A 24,017-nucleotide genomic window follows, 5' to 3' on the forward strand; every position below is an offset into this window, starting at 1 on the left:
AAAGCAGCCTAACAAAGTAGAGCTGCTAGCTTAAATTTTAATAGGGTCAGAGGAAAAATTCATAAACAGCTATCATGGCAAATGTTAATGGTTCACATTTATTTTGTTTTTTTGGAATCCGTTCTTCATAAAGTGTTAAAAATGTGCCAGACTAAAGGTCCATCAAGATCAGTAGTATGTCTCCAGCAGTGTCCAATCTGGGTCACTCCCAAAGATGTGGTGGCTTTCCTCAAGGAGGACCATCGTAAAGGCAAGCTGATGAAGTACTGGCTGGTGTGCACAAGCTTATGGGTGCCAAAAACCGCCTTACCAGATTTCCTTTACAGTGACAGGTGCGTGATGTTCCTTCCTGCAGCTGTGATGCTTCTTATCCTTTGGCTGCCCTACAGATTTGTAACGCAAGATGGGGCATGGAAGTGCCTCGTTTTATGTTTCAGATTTTCTGGGCAGCCCAAGAAAGAGGTGCAGCAAGCTGCAAGAGGGAAAAAAAGTACTTCCTTAGCTGCTTGGACCTAAGGCCTGGGGACTAGACTGATGCTGGGGACTGGGAGAAGGGAGTTGGAGGCTTTTGCTGGGGTGGGGTTAGATGGGGGAAGTAAAGGCATTTCCTTATCCATGCCAAACCGGTCAAGAGAAAAACAACTTTGCTCCCTTATAGAGGGCTGATGCTGCCTTTGGCTCCTCAGTATTTCTCTGGCTTCAGCAGTGCAGACATGTGGCTTGGTGCATGAGTGGACAGAGTGGGCTGCTCCCAGGAAGAACCTAGGCCCATTTTCCCAGTGGAGCATAGACTGGGAGGGGCTGCAGGCCCTTTGGGGCTGATTTCTGTCCCTACTTAGGAACAGACTAAAGGCTAGACTTGGTGGAGGCCAGTCCACAGAATGTAGGGATGCTAAACCTGGTAGTGCTGCCCCCCCCCCCCCCCGGTTCTTGTGGGGTTTGTATTGGCAGTTTCTGTTCTCCTCTACGCTTGTGAGGGGGCCAGAGGTACATTCCCTAGTGCTGGCTGATTTAACGTTTTTGGAAGATGAGGAAGAGAAAAAGAGAAAAAAAAACCCAAAACCTTCAGTGCAACCTTTTCCCAGTCTGCTGTGGTGCTTTGTCAGATTGGGATGCTGTCAGAGGGTCTGAAGTGATCGCACTCCCCCTCTCTTTCTTTCCACTTGCTTCTAACGTGTTTGGGGGGAGGGGAATAAAGGAGTGACACACTGCAGATAAGTCATGGCAGTTTAGTGTGTCAGCTGGTACATTTGCAGAGAACAATGGTGGCCCATTGCAAAGCTGAAGGTTTTACCACCACTTTGTTTGAGATTGAAGGCACATAAAGTGAGGTTTTTCTCACAAGCCCCTGTCAAACACCAGTTGTGGCAGATGTACATTACAATAAAAAAATAAAATTCCTTTTTCTACTTCTGTTGTCTGCTCACTTTTTTTTTCCATTTGTCTTGGTCCTAGTCTGTGCTTTCCTTCTCTTAACCCTCTTGCCAGGGCCCCATTGTCCAATTAGCATTTCCTCTCTCTCCATGACCATCATTCATCTTCCCTTTGAATCCCTGTCTACACTGTCTAGTATATTCCTTCCCTTTTCTCTATCCTCCTGCCATATTGAGCATCTCCCCTTTTTGTGTCCATTCCCTCCCCTTCTGTTCAGCATCATTTCTTGGTGTTTGTACCCTCTCCACATGTCTACCATTCCTCCTCACTCTTCCTTCCACACAGCCACCCCTACCCCAGGGCCAGCATCTCTCTATTCTTCCTTCTCTTCTATTCCCCCCCCCCCCCTTGGGACATCATCTATTTTTCTTCCCTTCTCCCCCCATGGATTCAGCATTGCTCCCTCTGTCTCTTTCCCCCACAAGTTGATGGCATCTGTTCTTCTCTCCCCCACTCCTCTTACACTTGTGGCCTGCAGTGCTCATGACACGCTGTTTACAGCCAGCACAGAACTTTCTCTCTGCCATGTCACACCTGCTGGAAACAGGAAGTTGTGTCATAGGAGGCCAGACACAGCTGAGAGAAGGCTCTGCCTGCTGGAAGCAGTGTGTTTTGAGTGTTGCCAGCTATAAATGCAAGGTTGGAGGACACAGGGTGAGGGTGGGGAGAGTGAGATGCTGAGCTGTAGGAAAAGAAAGGAAAGAAAGAAGGGGAGAGAGATGCCAGACTGTGGGAGCAGGGAGCCAGTTAATGTAAGGAGGGTACTTAAGTGTGTGAGCTAGAGAAGGGGCTCAAATGCATGTGTTACATGCCCAATGTGTGTGATTACACATGTCTGTATTAGTCCTGGCCTGGGAACAGCTAGGCAAGTGTAATCTGCTTTCCCGCCACTTGTTTCCATTATGTCTGGAAAGAAAGGAAAGTGATATGCTGTAGGTAAGTCATGGCAGTTGAGTGTGTTAGCTGGTGCATTTGGCCTGGTTTGGGAGCAGAAAGGCAGGCAGGTGCAATCTGTGAAGGCTTAGCACCAAGCTATAAGTATAGCTGGAGAGGTTCCCCAGATTGAGCTGTCCTCTGTGTGGAGTGCATAGAATAAGATCTGGTCAGCACTCTTGTTTTGATGGGATCACCAGCTTTTTTTGTTGTTGTTGATGGGATCCCCAGCTTTTTTTTTGTGTTGCCACTTTGCACCAAAAATACATGAAGTAAAGCATGCCTGGGCCCTTTATATCTCTGATAGAGAAATGGGGGATGTTCATGAAGTCTACATATTTTCCATTGAGAATGACAGAGCCTGCGAAACTCAAATTCTCTCCTGAATTAATATTTTCATACGTGGCATCAAATTTATGTCAGAGCTCCTCTCTTCTCCCCACTCCCAGCTAGGGTAGCAATAGTGGGATTTGACTACAGAAATAGGTCTCTGCCTCTCTATACAAGTGAAGCTTCCCAGAGTAACTTTAAGGTAAGATTATGTTTGTGATGCATGAAAAAATTCTGCAGCCTGAGAATAATTAGATAAAATCCTGGGTTACCTGCTTCGGCAGCACCTTGAGAGTCCGCTTTGAGCCTTTCTTAGTCCTAATCTGTGCCTTCATGGAAGGAACCATAGGTTGACTTTGGCAACGTTTGGGGTGCTAGAGCACTGATTGGGGCAAGAGGAAGAGGCAATAACTGGTTCAGCAGACTGCAGGAGATTGCTTCCTCAGAAAGAGAAAGTTCCTCAGTGGAGAGGTTGGTTGGGAGCAGAAACTAGTGACTCTTATTTTTCTAAGGCCTAATGTCCAGGTAGCTGTTGGATGGGCCATGAGAGATTAGAATCCCCCCTACCCCCAAGGGCTTCTTGATAGATCTGACAGCTAGAGATCGGATCTCCTTAGGCTGTGATGCCTTAAAATGACCAAGAACAAGAGTTTTATATTCTCTTCCTGGTGAAGAGAATAAAATGTTGGATATCTATGGGTGGAAGGAGGGTTTTAATAAGAGGGAAGCACAGAATTCAGAGACCTCCTTTGTAGCAAAGATTTGTCTCATCAAACAATATCTTTTTCTGTAGTTGCTCTCATTCCAAGCAACTATATTTAGTGGCTCTAGATTGAGTCCTCTTGTCCCCTGGATGTAGTCTTGGTGATCTTCTTGCAGGTAACAGTATGCAGAGGAGAGAGTACTTGAACATTCCTATGTGGGACCTAATAGCACCTGGACAGGTTAACAGCTGGTGAGTTTTGAATGATAGAGGTAAAGTGATGCTGAGGAGCTCCTTTGGTTGGATTATTCATATTGCTTGATCAGGGATAGTTCAAGACAATACCATGGTGTTTTGGGCAGAGTGGCAGACTTGGCAATCTTGCAGGTTATGCAGGTTCATCATCTGCAAGAGTTAACTGTCTTTTGATTTTAGGGACCAACATTCAGAGTCTACTTGGAAGTACTTATGACAGGTCCTTCCTCAGCTCAGGCTCCTCCCGATACTGGTCATTGTTGGTCCAAATTTAGAGACCAAGACTATACAGGCTGGGGCTGGGACATCATCTGTTTTTCTTCCCTTCTCCCCCCATGGATTCAGCATGGTGATTAGCTGACTTGACTACTGCAATAGTATCTACGGAAGATGTGCAGGTATGCTCCTAAAAAAATTGCAAACGGCCCAGAATACAGCTGCCCAGCTCGTCTTTGGGAAATCCAGATTTGAAAGCTCGAGACCATTGCGTGAGCGGCTGCACTGGCTTCCTGTGAAGGACCACATCGCGTTCAAGACCTGTGCATTGATGCACAAAATTATCTATGGAGATGACCCTTCCTACATGGACCCTCTTGTTAACCTACCACCCAGGAACTCCCGAAGATCGGCCCGCTCGTACCTTACTCTCCATTACCCTGCTCCCCGTGGCCTCAAATATAAGGCCATCTGTGGCTCCTCTTTTCCTTATCTCAGCACTCAACTGTGGAACAGGCTGCCTCGTGAGATCAAATTCACTTCAGATCACCCGACCTTTAAGAAGCATCTCAAGACCTTCCTTTTTGTCAGAGCGTTTACCACGAGTCCTGCAGGAGCCGCAGCCTTTTAGCCCACAGCTCACTCTGTGATACCCTATCGTGCACCCTCTCTTCCTTTCCCTCATCAGTCTTCTCTTTCTCCCTCCTGTGACCCTTGTCCACTGTACTTTATGTTATTGTATTATGGTTTGTTTATTAACTATTGTACGCCACATTGAGCCTGCCCATGGGTGGGAACATTGTGGGATATAAATGTTATAAATAAATACTGTTCTTGCATCTCCCTTCATTCCTCAGGAAGGACTCTCCTTGTTACAAGCTGCTGTGTTGTGACTGTTCTTCATCACCCAACGCATAATTAAAGTCTGGAATTCGTTGTCGGAGAACGTGGTGAAGGCGGTTAGCTTGGCAGAGTTTAAAAAGGGGTTAGATGGTTTCCTAAAGGACAAGTCCATAAACCACTACTAAATGGACTTGGGAAAAATCCACAATTCCAGGAATAACATGTATAGAATGTTTGTACGTTTGGGAAGTTTGCCAGGCGCCCTTGGCCTGGATTGGCCGCTGTCGTGGACAGGATGCTGGGCTCGATGGACCCTTGGTCTTTTCCCAGTGTGGCATTACTTATGTACTTATCACAGAAACATGTGGAGTCTTCTCAAGTGGTGGTTGGACACTACTCAAAGGGACTTCACCCTCACTGTTGCCGTTGGGACAGTTTTAGGCTGGTGAAGAGCCACAAGGTTTGAGGCTCCACATCTACCTGTTCATGGAGTTCCCATGCATGGATATGCAAGGACATTACCTCCCAAGGGCTACAACTAGATAAATTAATAAAGCTATTTTCATTGAAAACCTCCAACTAAATAAAACTCCCCTTTCTACCTCTGAATTTATTTTCCTTGGTATTTACATGCCTCTATCTCTGGAGAAGGCCTCACTGAAAATTGCTGTCTTCCTCACAACACTGTTAAGAATGTAAATACCTTTTCTCTGCTATGGATTAACTTAAGTCACTAGAAGGTGGGTCTATGTGTATCTTCTACTCCTTCTCTCCCTTAGTTTTAAAATTTGAAAGAATCTGGTAGTACTTTCAATGCTTCCCTAGCTATTGTTTTTTGAACATGTGAATCCTCCATGTCCACACTGCATGTCTTGTTAAAGCTGGTGTTCCTTGTATCATTTTTGTTGATGTAGGAGTTTCTTGGGCTTGTAGAGGTTGAGGAACACTGCCCCGAAATAAAGAATGATCACAAACAAGTGTTGAGCGCTTAGTCTCGCTTAAGCTGATCCTTCCCTCTTACCCACCTGCCTATGCACGCAAACCTTTAACCACTTTTACATTCACTCTTAGAGAATAATGGTCCCTCTGGGTAGGGGGAGGAAAGGAAGGAAGTGAGATAATAAGGGCTACCTAATGGGATTAGGATTCTGTTCCTAGGCTTGGCTTGTGCCCTTTGAGCTTGGCTTATTGGCCTGAAAATTACATTGAGAACCACCGAAGGAAACTTGCCCTGCTGTTCCATCTACAAAAACTCACTACAGCAGTTGGCCTATATATTGGTGTGAGAAGGAGAAGAAAACGGGGAAATGCTATGTAGTTTAGTCCAGTGTTTCCCAAGTCAGTCTTAGAGTTACCCTCTTGCCAGTCAGTTTTTCATGATATCCACAATGAATATGCATGAACTTGATTTACATATACTTCCTCCATTGTATGCAAATCTCTTGTAGGCATATTCATTGTAGATGTTCTGAAAATCTGACTAGCAAGGGGATACTCTAGGCCCGAATTGGGAAACACTGGTTTAGTCTTCATTTTGGAGCCCAACAGAATACCATACTTGGCAAGATGTGGAAAGATTTATTCTACTCAGCCAGTCCAGTACAGTGAGTTGAATTATAAATGAAGTGTGGGTTGGACAATTTTTTTTTTAATATTCAAAAGTGAAATTTGGAAGCATAATACTTTAGTGAAGTCTTTTGCAATAATGTTTTTGAACTCCACAAGTCCTCATCTTGTGATGATGGGTTTGCATTGTTTATTACATGCTTCTTCCAGCAATAATCCACTTAAAGCCATAAGGACAGAGTTATGTTTATCCTAGCTTCAGTTTTATGCTTGTGGTATGAAGTAGCAGGGTGTGCAAATGACGTGCTCTGACTGGTTTCCATTGTTTTCTCAGCAACATCTGAATGACTTGATGACCAGGAAATGGCTAGGAGGAACAAATTCCGTGGATACCATCTGCGTCACCATAGAAGATTATTTCAACGATTTTGCAAAAATTAAAAAACCTTATAAGAAGGTATTTGTACACATAATACCTTAAAGAAGTTTTTTGAGTACAGGATCTGTCTTTGGAAACAGGAAGGCCTAAGCATTGAAAAACAGAGCTGAGGCACAAAGAGATTGAGTTGTGAGGGTGCAAGTATAAATGCTGGTTTAAATTATAGAAGAAAGCCATCAGAAATGCATTTAAAATTTAAATCCAGGTTAGGTTGCTGACCAAGTGTCTCACAATGTCTACTTTGTGAAAATTATTTTGGCTTTATAATTCTACAGATTTACACTAAAAAGCAGAGTTTCCCTCTTCTGTAGTCTCGTACTTACATAATAATAGAGCTGTGACAGTGTGCGTATGCAGACCTATTTATAAACCACATTATTGTCAGAACAGCTCTGTAAGCCTAATATGCCACACAGGGCTGTGGAAAAACCTCTTTAAAAAATTTGCAGAAGCTGACCTCCCCTCCCCCCCAACTAAAGCTTGTGGGACACTCTGCCAGCTATGGGTGGATCAGGGGCATGTCTTGCAGTTGCACACGTAAGTTATAGAATAATTTAGGTGCAACCATTTACACCAGCCTTTGACATAACGTAAGTGCTCATGCCTAAAGTTAGGCAAACATTCCAACTTAGGGCTCTGTTTACTAAGGTGCTTTAGCGTTTTTAACGCGCCAACAATTAGCGTGCCTATAGGGATATTGTAGGCACGTACATGGTTAATGCGCATACATTGTTAACGCACGTTAAAAACATTAATGCACCTTAGTAAACAGGGCCCTTAGGCTCTATTGTATAATGACAATTTTCATTATAGAACTGGAACTTAGCACCCATATTTTTTGTACCTAATTTTTAGCACTGTTTCTTGAATCTACGCCTGTAGATGTGGAGAAGGTCTGTGCAGCCATTGAGAGTATTCTCTTTACCATCTGAGTTCATAGTCACGTGTGGGAATGTGCTAGTGTTGGTAAAAAAAAAAAAAAAAAAAGACTGATTTGTTGTGAGCCAGGAACAGAGTTTTTAAAAATCTGCAGTTTCTAAGTAGGAAATGCTTTTTAAACCTTGATTTTGGAAAAGCGTTTCATCCATAACTTAAAGACAGAGGGTGTGTATTCACAGAGTTTAAATCTGTTTTTTTTAAATTATTAGGTCTTTATTGGAATCTCAAATGAAACATAAAAGAATATAAACAGCATTACACACTACACAAAACTTCTAATGTATGTTACAACTCATATAATAGCTGCAAAATCCACCAAAAGGGTGTAGCAAATGAGAAACAACTTAATCCTACCTCTACTCGTTTAAGAAGGTTTTTCATATTGAACCCCCACCCCAAACCCAATAATTAATAGGAACAGGCAAGAAAGAAGGGCAAAGCATTAAAGAAACAACCCCATATGATGACCCCAGAAAAGTTATACATACATGAAATACAATATAGAAGGGAACATTATCAATAAGAACAATGAGACACAAAGGGGAGCCATATCCCTTCTTATTTCAATAAAATTCACCTGTTTTCAGCCAACAGGCATTCCATGTCACATATATACCAAAGTTTAGTTTAGTAAGCCTTTTAATCAACAATGGCGGTAATACCATTTTCTAATAGCTAGCTAATGTCAATCGAGCATCATTCAATGCATGTTTAACCAATTTTGATTGGTTCTGAGTCAATCCCAGGGGTGTTTTATTAAATAAAACAATTCCCAGGTCCCACAGCAGGGGTTGTCCTAGCCAATATTGCACAAGACATTGGACTGCTTGCCAGTATGCTTGGGCCTTCCTACATCTCCACCAAACATGGCCCATTGTACCACACCTTCTCCAACAGGCGGAGAAGGCTGCAGGAAAAATGTGATGAAGTCTTGCGAGAGTAAGATACCAGCAATATAAAACCTTTATCCCATTTTCCCTTATATTAACCTCAAGGGAGTTCTTGGCCAAGGATTTCTCCAATGCGTCCCACACATATTCTTGATATTGAATCCTCAGTTCCCTTTCCCAGTTCAGATGGTGCAGAAGGTATGGCAGTATACCTTTCCTCAAATGTCAGTAAAGATAAGAAATGAGTCCTGTTGTACTTCTAAAATCTTCAGACATCCTCCAAAAAAAGACTCTTCCCTACACACTTTACTTTTAATGGTCTTATCAAAAATAAAATGTTTAAGCTGAACATAGGCATACAAGTCTTGGTGAGGAAGCTGATAAGCACTGCCAAAGTGTCAAACAAAGGTCTCATAATCAAACTGCTGCCTCCAAGTGGACAAGCCTTTGAAATCCCAACAAGTAAAAACACCCAACTGCAACCCTGGTTAGAAAAGGGCATTGTTTGTAATAGGAGTATGGCAGGAAAAATGAGTCCGCATCAGGGAAGAAAGAATCCCAATGTTAGAAAGTTGTCAGTATATAGGGACACAAATTTAAGGACAAACTTCATATACGACAAGGAAGCCACATTAAATGTTGCAGTTTCCCAAAGCCTACTAATGACTTTTCGAGTTGAACTAGAGTTTTTAGGGATGGTGCTGGAACTACTCAACAGCAGCTTAGCTGGTGCAGACTTATGGAACCCCAAAGCCCCCAATCTCGATAGAGAAAGTTTCAAGGCAGCTGAGGATGCTTATTCCAAATAAATTTAATCAATCTGTCCTGCAGTTTAGACAAATACATCCTGGACAAACAAAGCAGAAAATCCTGGAATAAATACATCATACGAGGGACAATGTTAATTTTCGGAGAAGCTATCTTTCCAAATCAAGACAGATCTAATGTGTCCCATCTCTCCAGATTCCTAGAGATATCTTGAGTTAAAGTCAGACAATTAGCAGAAAAAAGATCACTATACTTTATTCTTGAGGGGACCCCAAGATATCGGAGTCCCTGTTCAACCCACTTAAAGGGCAAAGAAGCATTTAAAGTGTCAGATCTCTCCCTAGACATTTCAGTAAGCATGCCCTCTATTTTGGACATATTGACCTTAAAGCCAGAGACTTCAGAGTATGCTGCGATCTCTTTCAACAAATTGGGCAAATAAACCACTGGTTGCATAAGAGTCATGAGGACGTCATCTTCAAATAAGGCAACTCTAAAGTTGGTAATTCTCTCCTCCATTCCCATGACATCCTGGTTAGCATGCAGAGCTGAGGCAAATGTCTACATAACCATCCATCTCCAATTCCCCCTACCCCAGCTAACCCAATCCACATCTCCACCATTCAGCAGACCATCTGGGCCCAAATTGTTGTTGAGAGGTCCTGAGTCATCCCCACCAAATGACAACCCTCCATTACCCTGCCACCATAAGTAAATGTAAAAAAAAATTAAGAAAATAAAAATGGAAACAGGCAAATGTCCTTTGTGAAAAAGGGGGAAAAGAAATAGTCAATCTGCGGATCCCAGTGGTTAAGAGCCAAGAGAAAAGGTATGTCCAGATGGACCATATTCAGAATCTCACTCCACTTCATCAAGAGAGGGAGTCTGGCTCCTTCTATTCCTACCAGGTACCCTCTGCCAGCATTGCAAATGACTTGACACTACAAAGGATGGTGGGAGCGAAGTTGCTGTAAGGTCTGCCCCATGAAATATCTTCTAAGCAGCCATCAGCATACACACCTGGTGCAATTTACCGGCCACAGCAAAACAAAGGACAAACGAAAAAGTCCATCAATAGCTTATGTGCTCCTTGGTCAAAATTTCCAGAGCCAGTTTCATGGTTCTCTACTTCAGTGTAAAAACAGAATCATCCTAACAAACTTTTACTCCATTAAAGAGGAGCTAAGCACTTTGTCGAGCATTATGCAAAACCAGATCTTTATCAGTATAATTAACAAAATGGGCAATGATATCTTGTGGTGGGTTATCAGGAGACTTTACCAGCACATTATGGGCCATTTCCAAAACAAATGTTTCCATCTGCTGCTCGGCTGCAAGTAGCTGTTGGCAAAGCTGTTGGCAACCATTTTCGGTCTCTCCTCCCTCCTGGACGCACTGAAACCTTAAGTTCTTCCTGCGCCCTCAGTTCTCCAAATCATCAATTTTATAAAGTAATTCTTCCTATTTGTCAGACAAATGAGAGACAGAAGTCTGAGTTGTAGACAGTCTCCGCCTGCTCTTCAAATTTTTTCCTCTAAATCTTCCGCCCATCAAGCTCTCACAAATCAGCACTCACTGCATCAATTTATTCCACAATTTCATTGCTGATCTCTGTTTGGAACTTTGTAAGTGCACGAGGAGGGCCCTTTTTTATGGTGGAGCCAAAGTCCACCGCAGAGCGGGCAGAATCGGAATCCGATGCAGGGTCCAGTGCTGGAGATGCGTGATGGGAGGCCAATTTGTCAGAATTTTGAGAATTGGACTTTTCATCCTCTTTCTGAACAGACATGGCACTTTTACTCATGGCAACAATGCAAATAAACACAATAATGCTCTAAGCCAGGCCAAAGTGAAGCCAATGACCAGATTGAGAATCTTTATCCCAGGATATAGCAGGTTCACTGAGATTAAACACCAATTCAGGGTGATGACATCACTTCCTCCTGAATTTAAATCTATTGTATTAGCTTTATTATCAAAGTTTTTAAGAAGGCCCAGGGATCACAACAGTAATTTATTTGCTTATTCAAGGAAAACAGGCAAGGTGTGCAGTTTTGAACAATTGTTTTTTCCATATGAATGAAAGCTTTCCCCTAAAGTGGCTGTTTAGTAACAACATTATCATGCTATGGAGAGCTCAGGCAAACGGTCTCTGATATCTTTCCTGTTTGAAAGCACAATTCTTACCTGTAGTGGGGTTCCTCCATAGACAGCAGGATAAATCAAACACATATGTGGATGTCATCTAGTAGTACATACATGGACTTTGAGTCCTCCAGGCTTTTCTGAGCATGTGTGGGAGTTTTCACACTGCCACTGTCTCATGAGATATCTCACTCTGGGCAAGATGCACTAAACTAAACAAGCCTTTAATGAACAAGTTTTTAACCCTGGCATGTATTAAAGCCCAATTTCCGACAACAGTAGCAGCAAACGAAAACGGAATGCAGATGAGCAAATTGTGTAGAAACCCTATTGAAATGAGATGCATCAAAGTTTACCACTTGCCCTAACGCTGGAAAACTCCAGAAAAGCTAATGAGAGGTCTGTACTTCTCGTTAGGGCTGCCCGGCTTAAAAAAGTAAAATGTTAAAAAACGGGGGACAAAAACGCTCGTCAGGAGCATCCTTTATGGACAGCCTTGCCCTGCCCGAGGTCGCCGCTGCTCCCCGCTCCCCCCTGCATTAAAAAAATCATAACTTTAGGCAGCCCCGGCGCGGCAAATGTTTTGGTTTTTTTTTTTAAAGGATCGGGAGGGGGCAAAAACGCTCGTCAGGAGCATCCTTTATGGACGGCCTTGCCCCCCCCCCCCCCCGCCCGAGGTCGCCGCTCCCCTCTGCATTAAAAAATCAAAAGTTTAGGCAGCCCCGGCCCCCCTCCCTTCCTCTCTTCCTCTCTTTCTCCTCAGCTCTGCCTCCCGCCATCCTCCACCCCCCGGGCCTGGACCTCCAGGGGGGGGGGGCCCGGTGCCACTGCCGCAGTCCGACCCGCCCGCCCTCCGTCGCTCCCTGGCATTGAACTTAAGCGCCTCACCTTCGAAAGCGCAGCAAGCAGCGGCAGACCACTCCTTCCTTCCGTGTCCCGCCCTCGCCTGATGTAACTTCTGCGAGGGCGGGACACGGAAGGAAGGAGTGGTCTGCCGCTGCTTGTTGCTGTGCTTTCAAAGGTGAGGCGCTTAAGGTCAGTGCAGAGGGCCCGGGGGTGGAGAGAGGACCCGGCGACCTCGGGTGGGGGGGTGGGGCCTGGGGGCGGCCTTGTCCCGGGCCTGGCCCAGTCTCTCGGCGGCCCTGGCCGGCTGCGGTTTTCTCACGATTAAGGATAAGGTGATATTCATCTAACTAGTATGCAATACATGATTATAAAAGTGAAATATCAGGGTTGAATGGATCGGTAAAGTGGAGTAACAAGATATCATCTGCATAAAAGTGAAAGGATACAGTGGATTTCTGGGTAATTGTTGTTAAGGGGCTCATGAAGATATTGATGAGAGTCAAAAACATTGTCCAGGGACAACATTTTATGATTTTTCTGAGAGCCAGTGCTAACACTATGGCTTATTCATCCTGCTTGTCAACAGACAATTTTTATACCTTATATTTCCACTGTGCAGTCACTCAAGGGTAAGAAGACATATTTTTAATCATTCAGCTGATTAAATATCATCTGCAAATCCTAGAAAAAATTCTTGTAAGTTTTATTGTTGAAAAACAATTTTCAGAAAATAATAATGTTGATTGAGGCTAATGATGTAACACTGGTACTGTTTTTATCCCTTAAGAAAATGACTATTGAAGCCCATCGGAGAGTGGTGGTGGAATACATCAAAGCAATCATGCAAAAACGGATTTCATTTAAGAATGCAGAAGAGAGAAAAGATGGAGCAGAACGAATGATCAAAGAAGCAGAACAGTTCAAGTTTTTGTTTAACAGACTTACTGCAGTAAGTATAAGTATGTTTCTTTAATAGACTTAATATACCTCTTAAACTATACAGTGCAAAGCTGTTTACATCATCAAAAATACAATAAAACATTAAAGGAATATAGAGTGCCAGAAATCAATAGGAAAGCCAGCTTGCACAAGAATCACACTTAACTGTGCACATAAACATATTAAGCACACAGCAACAAATTAAGGGCCCTGTTTACTAAGGCATGCTAGCATTTTTAGCGCATGCTAAAAATTAGCACGTGCTAATGCTAGAGACACCCGTATATTCCTGTGGGTGACTCTAGTGTTAGCGCATGCTAAAAACAGCGTTCCTACAGCACATCTTAGTAAACATAGCCCTAAAAGCTTAAAACATATCTCACAAAATGTTATCACACATCATTTGCAGAATCTCACTAGTGCGCCCCCATTCCATCTATATATACTCAACTATAAGTCGAGAAATTTGTTTCTTGGGGTTTTTTTAAAAATTTAATTATAAATCTTTGCATTACAACTGAATATAAGAATATACCATAAGAAAGAATTATGACAAGATACATAATTCAATAAAAAGAAGAAAATAGGTATCTAGTCCACATCACGGAAAGCAGCCTGAACTAAATAAAAAGAAAGCTTTAATAGGATACAATTAAATCTAATCATCTGTAGCCAACAGACACAATACAATAATTCAAGAACCCTCTTTAACATACTCTACCTGAACTAAAAATAAAGAAAATCTATTAGCTTACCACTTCCTTATCCCACAAAACAAATTTCCAACTGCATGGCATCAAAAAATACGTATTGATTACCTTGATAAGAAACCAAATGTTCACAAGGAAATTTAAGAAAATATGTCCCACTTAGTGGCCCTCTTTCTAATTATATCCTAAGGGGGTCCAAAGCACCCTCCTCCTTTTCCTCTTTGGAGCTCTTAGGTATATAATAAGCAGTAAAGATTACTGCTTTCTCCCACATGGAGAACTGTAATACATTCTTTAGATACATTATAAAAAGCTCATGAGGAGATATATAGCAAGTAACAGGAAAATTTAATAGTCGTAGATTAGAGGCCTTAGACATATTTTCAACCTTCTTGTTGCAAATGAATGGATAAATTATCTTTAACATTAGCAGCAGTAGCCCATTGCAGCAAGGAACTCTGGCATTCTACCTTATTTAATCGCTCATTTACCACTGCCACTTTAGTATCTTGTTCAGCCAATTTAGCAGATAACTCAACTGAAAATGTTGAAAACTGAACAAGGTTAGCCTGCAGAAATTTTTTCCATTCGAGTCACAACTGTTGAGAAATTTGTGCTAAAAAAAAATCTGAAAAACTGGGGTCATCTTTTCTACCTGTACTACCCCATAGCGCTATGAAACTTAATTCCCCCTACCCCGGCACCCCTGTCGCTGGCACGAGAATCTCTCCACACTTCAGCATCTCAATCATCCTCCCACACCGTATGTCTTCTGAGCGCTGTTCCCATACAGCACCAGCACTGCAGCAGTACACCTAGACCGCCTGAGGTGTGCTCCGGTGCTCCCTCTGGCCTGTCCTGCCCGTGCAGGGCAGACCTTGAGCGGCCTAGGTGTACCACTGTAGTGCCAATGCCTTAAGGAGGAGTGATTTGAAGGTACGCAGCAGCAGTAGAGTGTAGGAGGGGTTGGGGTTTCAAGGGGACAGACTTTATTGTTCCAGAACAAACAAAATTTGTATTTGGTCTTTATTGTTATGTTAACCTTAGGAGCCATATCTGTAGGTGCTTGAGCATCCTCAGTATTGAAGAAACTGTTTGACTGTGTGAAAGGAGAGGTCATTTCCATTGGGTTTAGCACCCCAGTAATTCTAAAAAGTTGGCTTCTATGGTGTTAACTTTGAAGTATTTTTTCTGAATAAAAAACTATTGCAACAACAAAAAGAGACATGCAGGGGGGAGGGGGTTACAGCAAAGAGGGCATGCTGGATCTGTGTGGTGGGGTGTGAGGCAGGGAGAAGGACATGCTGGCTAGGAAGGAGTGTGAGTGAGACAGGGAGAAGTGTATGTGTGTGGCCTCAACTTATACACAAGTTAAACCAGTTTTGGCCATTTTTAGTCCCCAAACTGCCCTCGACTTTCAAATGAGATTGATCTAGTTGAGTATTTACTGTATTTTGTCTCTTACTAGTCTAAGATGTAATGCTGACAGTGCATGCAGCCAAACCATAATTTCCTCAGTCTTAATGTGTGCCTGATTATTGCATCTGGAGGAGGGGGATGTTCCAACAAATCATTAACACAAAAAAGATCCCGCCAATACAAATAACAGCAAAATAAAAAGAGAAAATGGGGGAAGACCAATCCAGTTCCAGCACGAGGGTGAACTAAATTAATTTATAGAATAAATATTTAAAAGATGGTCTTTATTACAAAAACGTAAGTAGATTTGTTATATAGGCTCGACGTAGATCTGCATTTCAGTGTAAAAGTGCCTGCCTCAGGAGTTGACAATTCTATAAACATGACCACAATAGAGAAAAAAAAAAACATAAACCATAATGTGTATATATAGATAGATTTTTTTTTTTAAGTAAAAAGCGAAGAATACATGAAATAAACTACATAAACACATGGTGAAAATAAAAGCTATGAAAACTAGCACCAACAGAGTAAACAGCCTACCAGAATTGATGATTATGATTAACAATGTTCAATATTCCATGTGAATGAAGTGCAAATGGCATAAGCCACTAAAAAGAAACCTAAAATTAATATGATGAAATATGCGAGTAATAATGCATATATACATGTGTGTATCTATATCTATCTATCTATATGTGTGTGTATATATATATATATATTTATTTATATATATATTTATTTATATATATATATATATATATATATATATATATATATATATATATATATATATATATATATATACGAATCTGATATACATATTTAACAAGTGAAGCAATGTTAAAGAAAAGAAGGTATCTCCATAAATGAAATGAATGAACAGTGAACCCGTGGTATATTGAAACATGATTACAGATAAGGGCCACATGGCCTATCCAGTCTGCCCATCCTCAGTAATATTAAACATAGTAAATGACAGCAGATAAAGACCTGTACAGTCTATCCAGTCTGCCCAACAAGATAAACTCATTTTACATGGTATGTGATACTTTATATGTATACCCGAGTTTGATTTGTTCTTGCCTTTCTGCCCAGTACTGTTCTTGTACTAAGTTCTGAAGCTAACATCGAAGCCCCTTAAAATTTACACTCCAGCCCATCCCTATCTATTCAGTCATGATCATGGCGTAGACCGTAGAAGTCTGCCCAACTCCCGTTTTGTTTCCAAATACCGGCGTCGCCACCCTATGTCCGCTAAGATTCCATAGATCCATTCCTTCTAAACAGGATTCCTTTGTGTTTATCCCACGCATGTTTGATTTCCATTAACCGTTTTCATCTCCACCACCTCCCGCGGGAGGGCATTCCTTGTATCCGCAACCCTCTCCTTGAAAAAATACTTCCTGACATTACTCCTGAGTCTGCCCCCCTTCAACTTCAATTCATGTCCTCTAGTTCCACCACCTTCCCGTCTCCGGGAAGAACTTAGACTGTAAATTCTTTAAGGCAAAGACATATTATGCTAATATTGTTGTAAGCTACCTGGAGCATTACAAGAAAAGATCAACTAAATATCCAGGGGCCCAATATTAAAGAGATTTAGCCAGCCACTGACCGGTTAAATTGCTTGGTTGGGGCTAGCCACTAATATTCAGCAGCCCATAACCGGCTAAGTGCCACTGATTATTGTGGTTAGCATCAAACACATTTCGGGGGTGGTGTCAGCACTTGGCTGTTTAATTGCTGATATTCAGCCCTTAAGCGGCCAGCTTTACTGCATAAATAAGAGCGCATAAAAGTCTGTCCTATTTTTATCCAGTAACCTATGGCCGGTTAAGCAATGAATATCGACTTAAGCAGCTATGTCTTTAACTGGCTTAAAAATAACTGGGTATTGGCTTTGAATATCTGGAAATAACGCTGTCAATGTGAGCAAAGCGCTCACTGCCCAACGGCTGAATATTGGACCCCAAGTTACTAGTAGCTGTACTCCATTCTATTGAATGAAGAATGAATTTGGGCAGACTGAATGGGACTAAAGGTCATTATCATACTCTGTGTTACTGCACACACAAATCCAACCTATTGAAAGTGACTCCATTTAACGCCTGTGCTATTAATTATAATTCCCATGAATGAACTATCTGAAAATTGTAAACTTTAATTAAATTAAGAAACACTGTTATAATATTGATCATGGGTTTATTTCCCAGAAGGTTCACAATGAGCTTTATCTTTGGTAGGGGTCAGAGGAAGACACAGATGGACTTTGTGATACTATCATTGCCATTGCAGAAGTGATTAAGCTTACCGACCCATCCTTGCTGTACCTGGAATTCTCAACTCTTGTCAGTAAATACCCAGACATCAGGTAGTATACTCATATTTTTCACAATTGAAAGTTGTATTTTTTTTTAACTGTATAATTGTTACTTTACAAATATCAAGTTAGTTGTAGAGTACTTCCATTTTGGTAACTTCCACTACTGTCACACTTAGAGAAGCCCAGACGTTCTTCTAACAGATAGCAATGTTCGTTCTGAGGTCCTTATTCAAAATAATTTAAGTGGACAGAAGAGGGTCCTGCACGCTTAAACCAAGCTCAGTGGGCCAGCCACGAATATTCAGTAGCACATAACTGTATAGTGCTGCTGAATATTGGTGCTAATAGGCCATGCCAAATCTGAGCAGTAGAAGGGTGGTCCGAGGAGGAGCTAGCAGTTATATAGGTACCAGCAGTATTCAGTGCCAGTGCCCATATAGCTAAGTAGGTAGATAGGACTGCACAGAAGCTAGTCCTATCTTTGCCTGCTTAGCCTTTCAAGTGCTGGTGCTGAATATGGACTAGCACCCTCATGGCTTCTGGGTCACGTTGGTCTGTGCTCCTCTCTTTCCCGTGCCCAACTAAGAGCTGACCCCCTCCTGCCCTACCCCAAATCAGTTTTCCCTCTAAAAGCACCGCACTCCCACCGTCTACCCACCCATCACCAGAAGGCCTCTTTGGGCCTAGTTTTACAGTCCCTGGTGGTCTTCCAAGAGGAGCTCCAGCCTCAAAACAGCTGCCACAGCCTCACTGCACTACCCCGCAACTACTGCTAGAGGTCACGGCAGCCATTATGAGGCTGGAATTTGCATGGGCAGGAGTGAGTGGAAGACCACCAGCAAATGTAAGGTAGCCCCAGGGGGGTCATCTGGTGGTGGTGGTGTGCTTATAGGAAGGCAGCTCTGCATGTGTAGTAGTTTCAGGAAGGGACGCCGTTATTGGGGGGGAGGGAATTGCTCATCCCCTTATAAATGGTTAATGGTTTGCTTTATTAGGCATCAAATGATGTACCACCTTTCCACAGAAAACTCAATCAAAGCAGTTTACAATAAGCAAAATTTAAATAGAAAGGAAAAGAACTACAAAATGCAGATAGGACAGAAAAGAAGAATAGCAAGAGTCTAATCGAGTATTAAAGAGGAAACCAGAGTAATTAACACTAGCTGCTTCTGCGGCAAAACCCCAGGTCCTACATGCTCAGTTAGATATGTAGGCACCAGCACTGAATATTGCTGACACCTGGGTAACTCCCAGCTCCTCCTTTACTCCACCCCAGGTAGTGCCCCTCTCCTGCCCACTTTCAACATGTCTGGGTAGGACCAGTATTCAGTGGCACTGCCCAGTTAAATGCCACTAAGTGTTGGTGGCTGTCCCGCTGAGCACAATTTAAGCAGGCAGGCGCCTCTCCTGTCTGCTTAAATCACTTTGAATATTGCTCCTTTAAATGGCTGCACTAGTTTCCCTATATAGTTGTGGGTATAACCAAGACTCCATCATGTTTGGCTGCCTATATGGTTGGGATGATGGAGACTTGACAACCAGCGTTTAAGCATGGGTGTCTGGGGCCACACAGATTGGTGGGTGTGGCTCTGGCCACCTTGTTGGGCAGACTGGATTGACTGTGCGAATCTTTATCTGCTGTTTACTATGTTACTGTTTTGACAACCTGAACCTTAGGACCTTTTGTCTCCCAGATATCAAAGTTTCAATTTCTTATGCTGTAATTGCATAATGAAAATATATTAGAGGCCCAACATTTATAGTATGAACTCAGAAAATGGAAGTAGCTGCTTGCCAAGCATAAACTTTGTCAAGAGAGCGTGCTCACACTATCAGAACAAAAGAAGTCACCAAGAGGAAGAAGAGACATGCTTCTAGCCACCAAATACTCATATTTTATATAGAAATTAAATATGAAAAAATATGGATAACTCACACTGATGCAGTGCTGCTTAAGTTTATTTGCATTAGAGAAATAAGTTAGTGGTTGGAATATTTTTCACACTTTATTTGATCCAAGACATTATTGTGGATTAGAGATGTCTCGGTCAGAAGTTCCCTACAATCATTTTGGTCTCGTTTGCAACCCTAAAATCAGTGGATCCACATAAAAGCATTCAGATGGCAGTTGCAACCCTAAAAGACAATAGAAACTTAGAAAAAGAGAAAACTGATGATAGACTGGATAGGCCATATGCCTTTATATATCTGTATCTCTTCCTTAGAGATTCGAGTTCTTGTTCCAAGCTTTCATGAATTCAGGTAGTCTTCATCTCCACCACCTCCACCAGAAGGCCACTCACGCATCAACCATCCTTTCCATAAAAAAATATTTCCTTAACTTATAAGTTTATGCTATGCCCTCTCATTCTAGAGCTTCCTTTCAGTATTTATGCCAGGAGATATTTAATTGTCTCTATCATATCTCCTGCCTTTCTTCTAGAGTTATACGTATTGAGGTCTCTTAAGTCTGTCCCTATACATTTTATGATGGAGACTGCTAACCATTTTAGTAGTCTCCCTCTGAATCGACTTCATCTTGTTCATATCTTTTTGAAGTGCGGTCACAGTACCCTAAATGGGGCCTCACCAGAGACTTATACAGAGGCACTATCACCTCCTTTTTTTCCTGCTGGCTGTTCCTCTCCCTACGAACCCAAGCATCTTTCTGGCTTTGGCCATCACCTTTTTGGCCACCTTAAAAACCACAGAAGTACTTCACCCCTTAGATTTTTGCAGGCCAAATGCATGATCCTGTGTTTTTTAGCATTAACTCTTGCTGCCAGTTTCTGGACCAGGCTTTGGTAGATCCCTCCTCATTGCTATCTACACCATCGGGAGTATTTATCCTATTACAGGGTTTGATATCATCTGCAAAGAGGCAGACCTTCCATAATATCATTGACAAAGATCTTAAAAAGAGCTGGACAGAGGCACATCACTGGTAATGTTCTTTTCCTCAGAGTGAACTCCATTTACCACTACCTTCTGTTTCCTACTACTTCAATAGGTTTAGATAAGGGATACAGGTGAAGAAGGGCTGGGTATTGGGTTCTGTAGGGAAATTTGTATGCACATCTATTTAAAGTGGACCGATCACTCATGAGCAGACTGGATGGACCATTCTGGTCTTTATCTACCATCATTTACTATGTTAATATGGATTCTGTATGAAACACTGATTACATATTTTAAAATGTGTTAATGTTTTCTGGGACAATCAATTAAAATTGATAAGTAGTGTTCCTCCTTTACATATTCATGGCAGTATTTTCTGAGTAATACTGAATTTTGTACCCTCTTTTTCTATTGACTGTGCAGGGATGACCACATTGCAGCACTTCTGGCAGTGAGAGGAGATGCCACCAGGGATATCAAACAGACCATCATTGAAACCCTTGACCAAGGTTTAAACCAACCAAATCCAAATTATGTGCCAATATTTAAAGAGATTCCAGTCCCAACACTGACTGTGCCAAAACTTCTCAAGTAACTCTTTTGTTGCCCAGCTTCACCTATCGCTTCTTTTACCTAAACTTCATCCTTTGAAATGTCTGTGTCAAAAAAAAAAAGACATGGAGGAGAAAATATAAGCATACTTCAACTCTTTGTTGGCATTGTACAGTATTTGTTTCACTGTTGATAAACATTTGTAATCATAATTCCAAAAAAGCATCCAGGTGAATTAAAAATGGGATATGTGACGACACCTGTCTGATAGCCCTGTTTTGGTTTTGTACAATAATACTTGTGCTTTCTAGCTACATCGTCAATCAGTGGATAAGCACTGAAATAACTGCAGAAACGTGTGTATGTCATGAGGAAACTAGTTTGTGTGTGCACTTTAGACAGTTGCTTTTCAAAATCCCAATGAACATTAAGTTATGAAATCTAGAAAAGTTTAGTCTATAAAATGTACTAATTGTCATATATCATTTTAGAGAAATGAAAAAGAACTTTGATATGTAATGTACAGAGTTTGTGCTACGATGAACTTTTACAACCACTTGATTTTGCACTGTTGTTTAAAAGTGTGTTTGAAGCACTGCCAGTTGAATAAAATGTGGTGGAACCTGGAGTAGCTGTATGAATATGGGGCATCTCAGATGTATTTTTATTCACCAGAAAAAGCTTTAATTGACCAGCTGTGCAGATAGTTTTAAGTCATTCTATGTGATTTCTGTTGTAAGGGGCCACCATTTGTCAAATGCAGAAACCTAGAGCTTTAGCTGTTGGCTCCTTACAACCACTGTATGACTTTGTTTCTTGGTCACACCTAATTAGCACGATAAAGGTTTACATAGAAAAAGAGTGATATGTTTTAAGGAGCTTTTTTTCTTTTAATGCACATTCTAGAGTGAAGTGATTTAAACATTTATTTGCTTTGCTTTCTGCTTTACAAGATGAGCATTGCATCATCAGTCAAAGGCACTATAGGCTCAGCAATGTTTAGTTTATTTGCACCTTTCAAATTGTGAATCAAAGTGGTTTACAGATAAAACAGGAAATAAAATAACTATAGGAAAAGTTACTGGCTTTCTTTCTTCCATGTTTTGATTCACAATTTGATGCCATCGGTTTTGGCACATGAACTAAGCTACCATCCAAAACGTCTGCTGGACTGCAGACAAAATTGAGCAGATAAGGACCACACAGTTCATTCATTCTTTCAAACTTAATATGACAAAAAAGCACAACTTGTTTGAAAATAGGACCCAAAAAGTAAAATGTACTTGGGTGTTTTCAGTTTTTTCTACTCACTGTGCACTTTCAAAGCACTTCAGAACACTGTGAAACCTTTCCTTACACAAAAATACAGATGTGGAATAATTCGTACACTTTCAGATAACTGTGATATACTACACTCGGAGGCCCTTTTATTAAAGCGTGTTAAACACTTAATAGTATTGGGTGTAAGGAAAGATTAAGCTATCTGTTAAAATGTTTTATTGTATATTGTGTTGACATTGTAATGTAACATACTATGATACCATACTTTGTATTGTTTGAATATTTTTACTGCTGTAATTGTCTATTGGCTTATGTTTGATTTATTATTGCTGTATATTGCCTTGAGTGAATGCTTTCAAGGCAGTAAATAAATCCTAATAAGTAACAATAATTATAAAACAGTAACAGAGGTTCATCTTGCACAAATAGTAGTTTAACAATGAAAGAAAATGCAATATCAAAATATAAAAACTCAGTTTGGATGTATGGGCAACATAATTCTGATCAGCATAATTCAGAAATGGAGGCTGTTCCTTATTAAAGGAAGACAGTTCTTCTTTCACCAAAAAGGAAAAATGTTTGAATGTTTCTGATCTTTGCGTAGGAGAGGATACCTAATACATTTTATTTCTACACAGATGTAGCTATCAGTCTTGAAGCCAACAATAAATAAACCACCAAATTCCTTTTCCCAAACATCATAATCTTTACTTCAAAGCATTACTGCAAGTCTAGTGGCAGCTTCTGCTCTATAATATTGCATATTTATTCAGCACAATTTTCCAAAACTATTTCATATAGTAATCTCTCCAATACATTTAAATGTACTTTTTAATTTGCATCCTCCCCAGCATCATCTGTCAGGCATATCTGACCAAACTATTTCATCTGGCAGGGGTGAGATTATATCACTAATACACAATATCAAATTATATATCACCATATGTAGTACAAGCAGAAATGCTGTGTTCTACCATGTTGTTCAACAGGAAATCTGAAATTGTCATCTGTATACTAGAGTTCCATTCATTTGATATATATTTTCCTGCCAGTATCCTCAGATGTTGATAACAGACTTTTGAAATCAAAGCTCAGCTTATTTTCTTACTAAACAACATTTTAAGACATGTCTTAAAGCCAACCTTCTAAATGAAGAGGAAAAAGTTCTGCTACAGGAATTAAAGAGAGGTCCAACTTAACTTTCTTGATCCTGCTAGACAAAAGTTTTTTTATCTTCCTGCCAACAGATGATAGAGACAGAGTATGCAGCTTTGCAGTGATATTATCACTACCTGTAAGAGGCTGTGTAATTAGGCTACTTGCCAGTATTACCTGGCTCCAGCTGATTTTGATGCACACTCTTCTTCTGGTGAAGCAGGATTAAGGCTCCCTGAGCCTAGATCTGCAGATGGAACAGTGACTGGTCCTTTTCCCAGAGCAGTAGCTTTAAGTCCGTGTCCTCCAGTTGAGAACTACTACTTAACATTTCTAGAGTGCTACTAGAGTTAGGCAGTGAGAACTCCCAGGGCACCACCCTCTGGGCTGTCCCTCCTGCAGGAACAAGTGCTATCTCTTCCAAGGCAAT

At 41.3% G+C, this 24,017-nt stretch overlaps 1 protein-coding gene across 1 annotated transcript in view; it reads left to right on the plus strand.

Moving 5' to 3' along the window:
* The window catches only part of EXOC3 (exocyst complex component 3), a 71,612-nt gene extending 49,600 nt beyond the window's left edge, over positions 1 to 22,012 (plus strand). The window contains exons 9-12 of the mRNA XM_030205017.1: positions 6,615 to 6,737; positions 13,095 to 13,256; positions 17,622 to 17,749; positions 21,023 to 22,012. Of these exons, the coding sequence (XP_030060877.1) occupies positions 6,615 to 6,737; positions 13,095 to 13,256; positions 17,622 to 17,749; positions 21,023 to 21,194 (585 nt within the window). The 3' untranslated portion in view covers positions 21,195 to 22,012. The remainder of the gene's footprint in view (positions 1 to 6,614; positions 6,738 to 13,094; positions 13,257 to 17,621; positions 17,750 to 21,022) is intronic.
* Positions 22,013 to 24,017: the final 2,005 nt, after the last annotated feature.

The sequence above is a fragment of the Microcaecilia unicolor genome, chromosome 1 (assembly GCF_901765095.1).
Source record: "Microcaecilia unicolor chromosome 1, aMicUni1.1, whole genome shotgun sequence".
NCBI classification, from domain to species: Eukaryota; Metazoa; Chordata; class Amphibia; order Gymnophiona; family Siphonopidae; genus Microcaecilia; species Microcaecilia unicolor.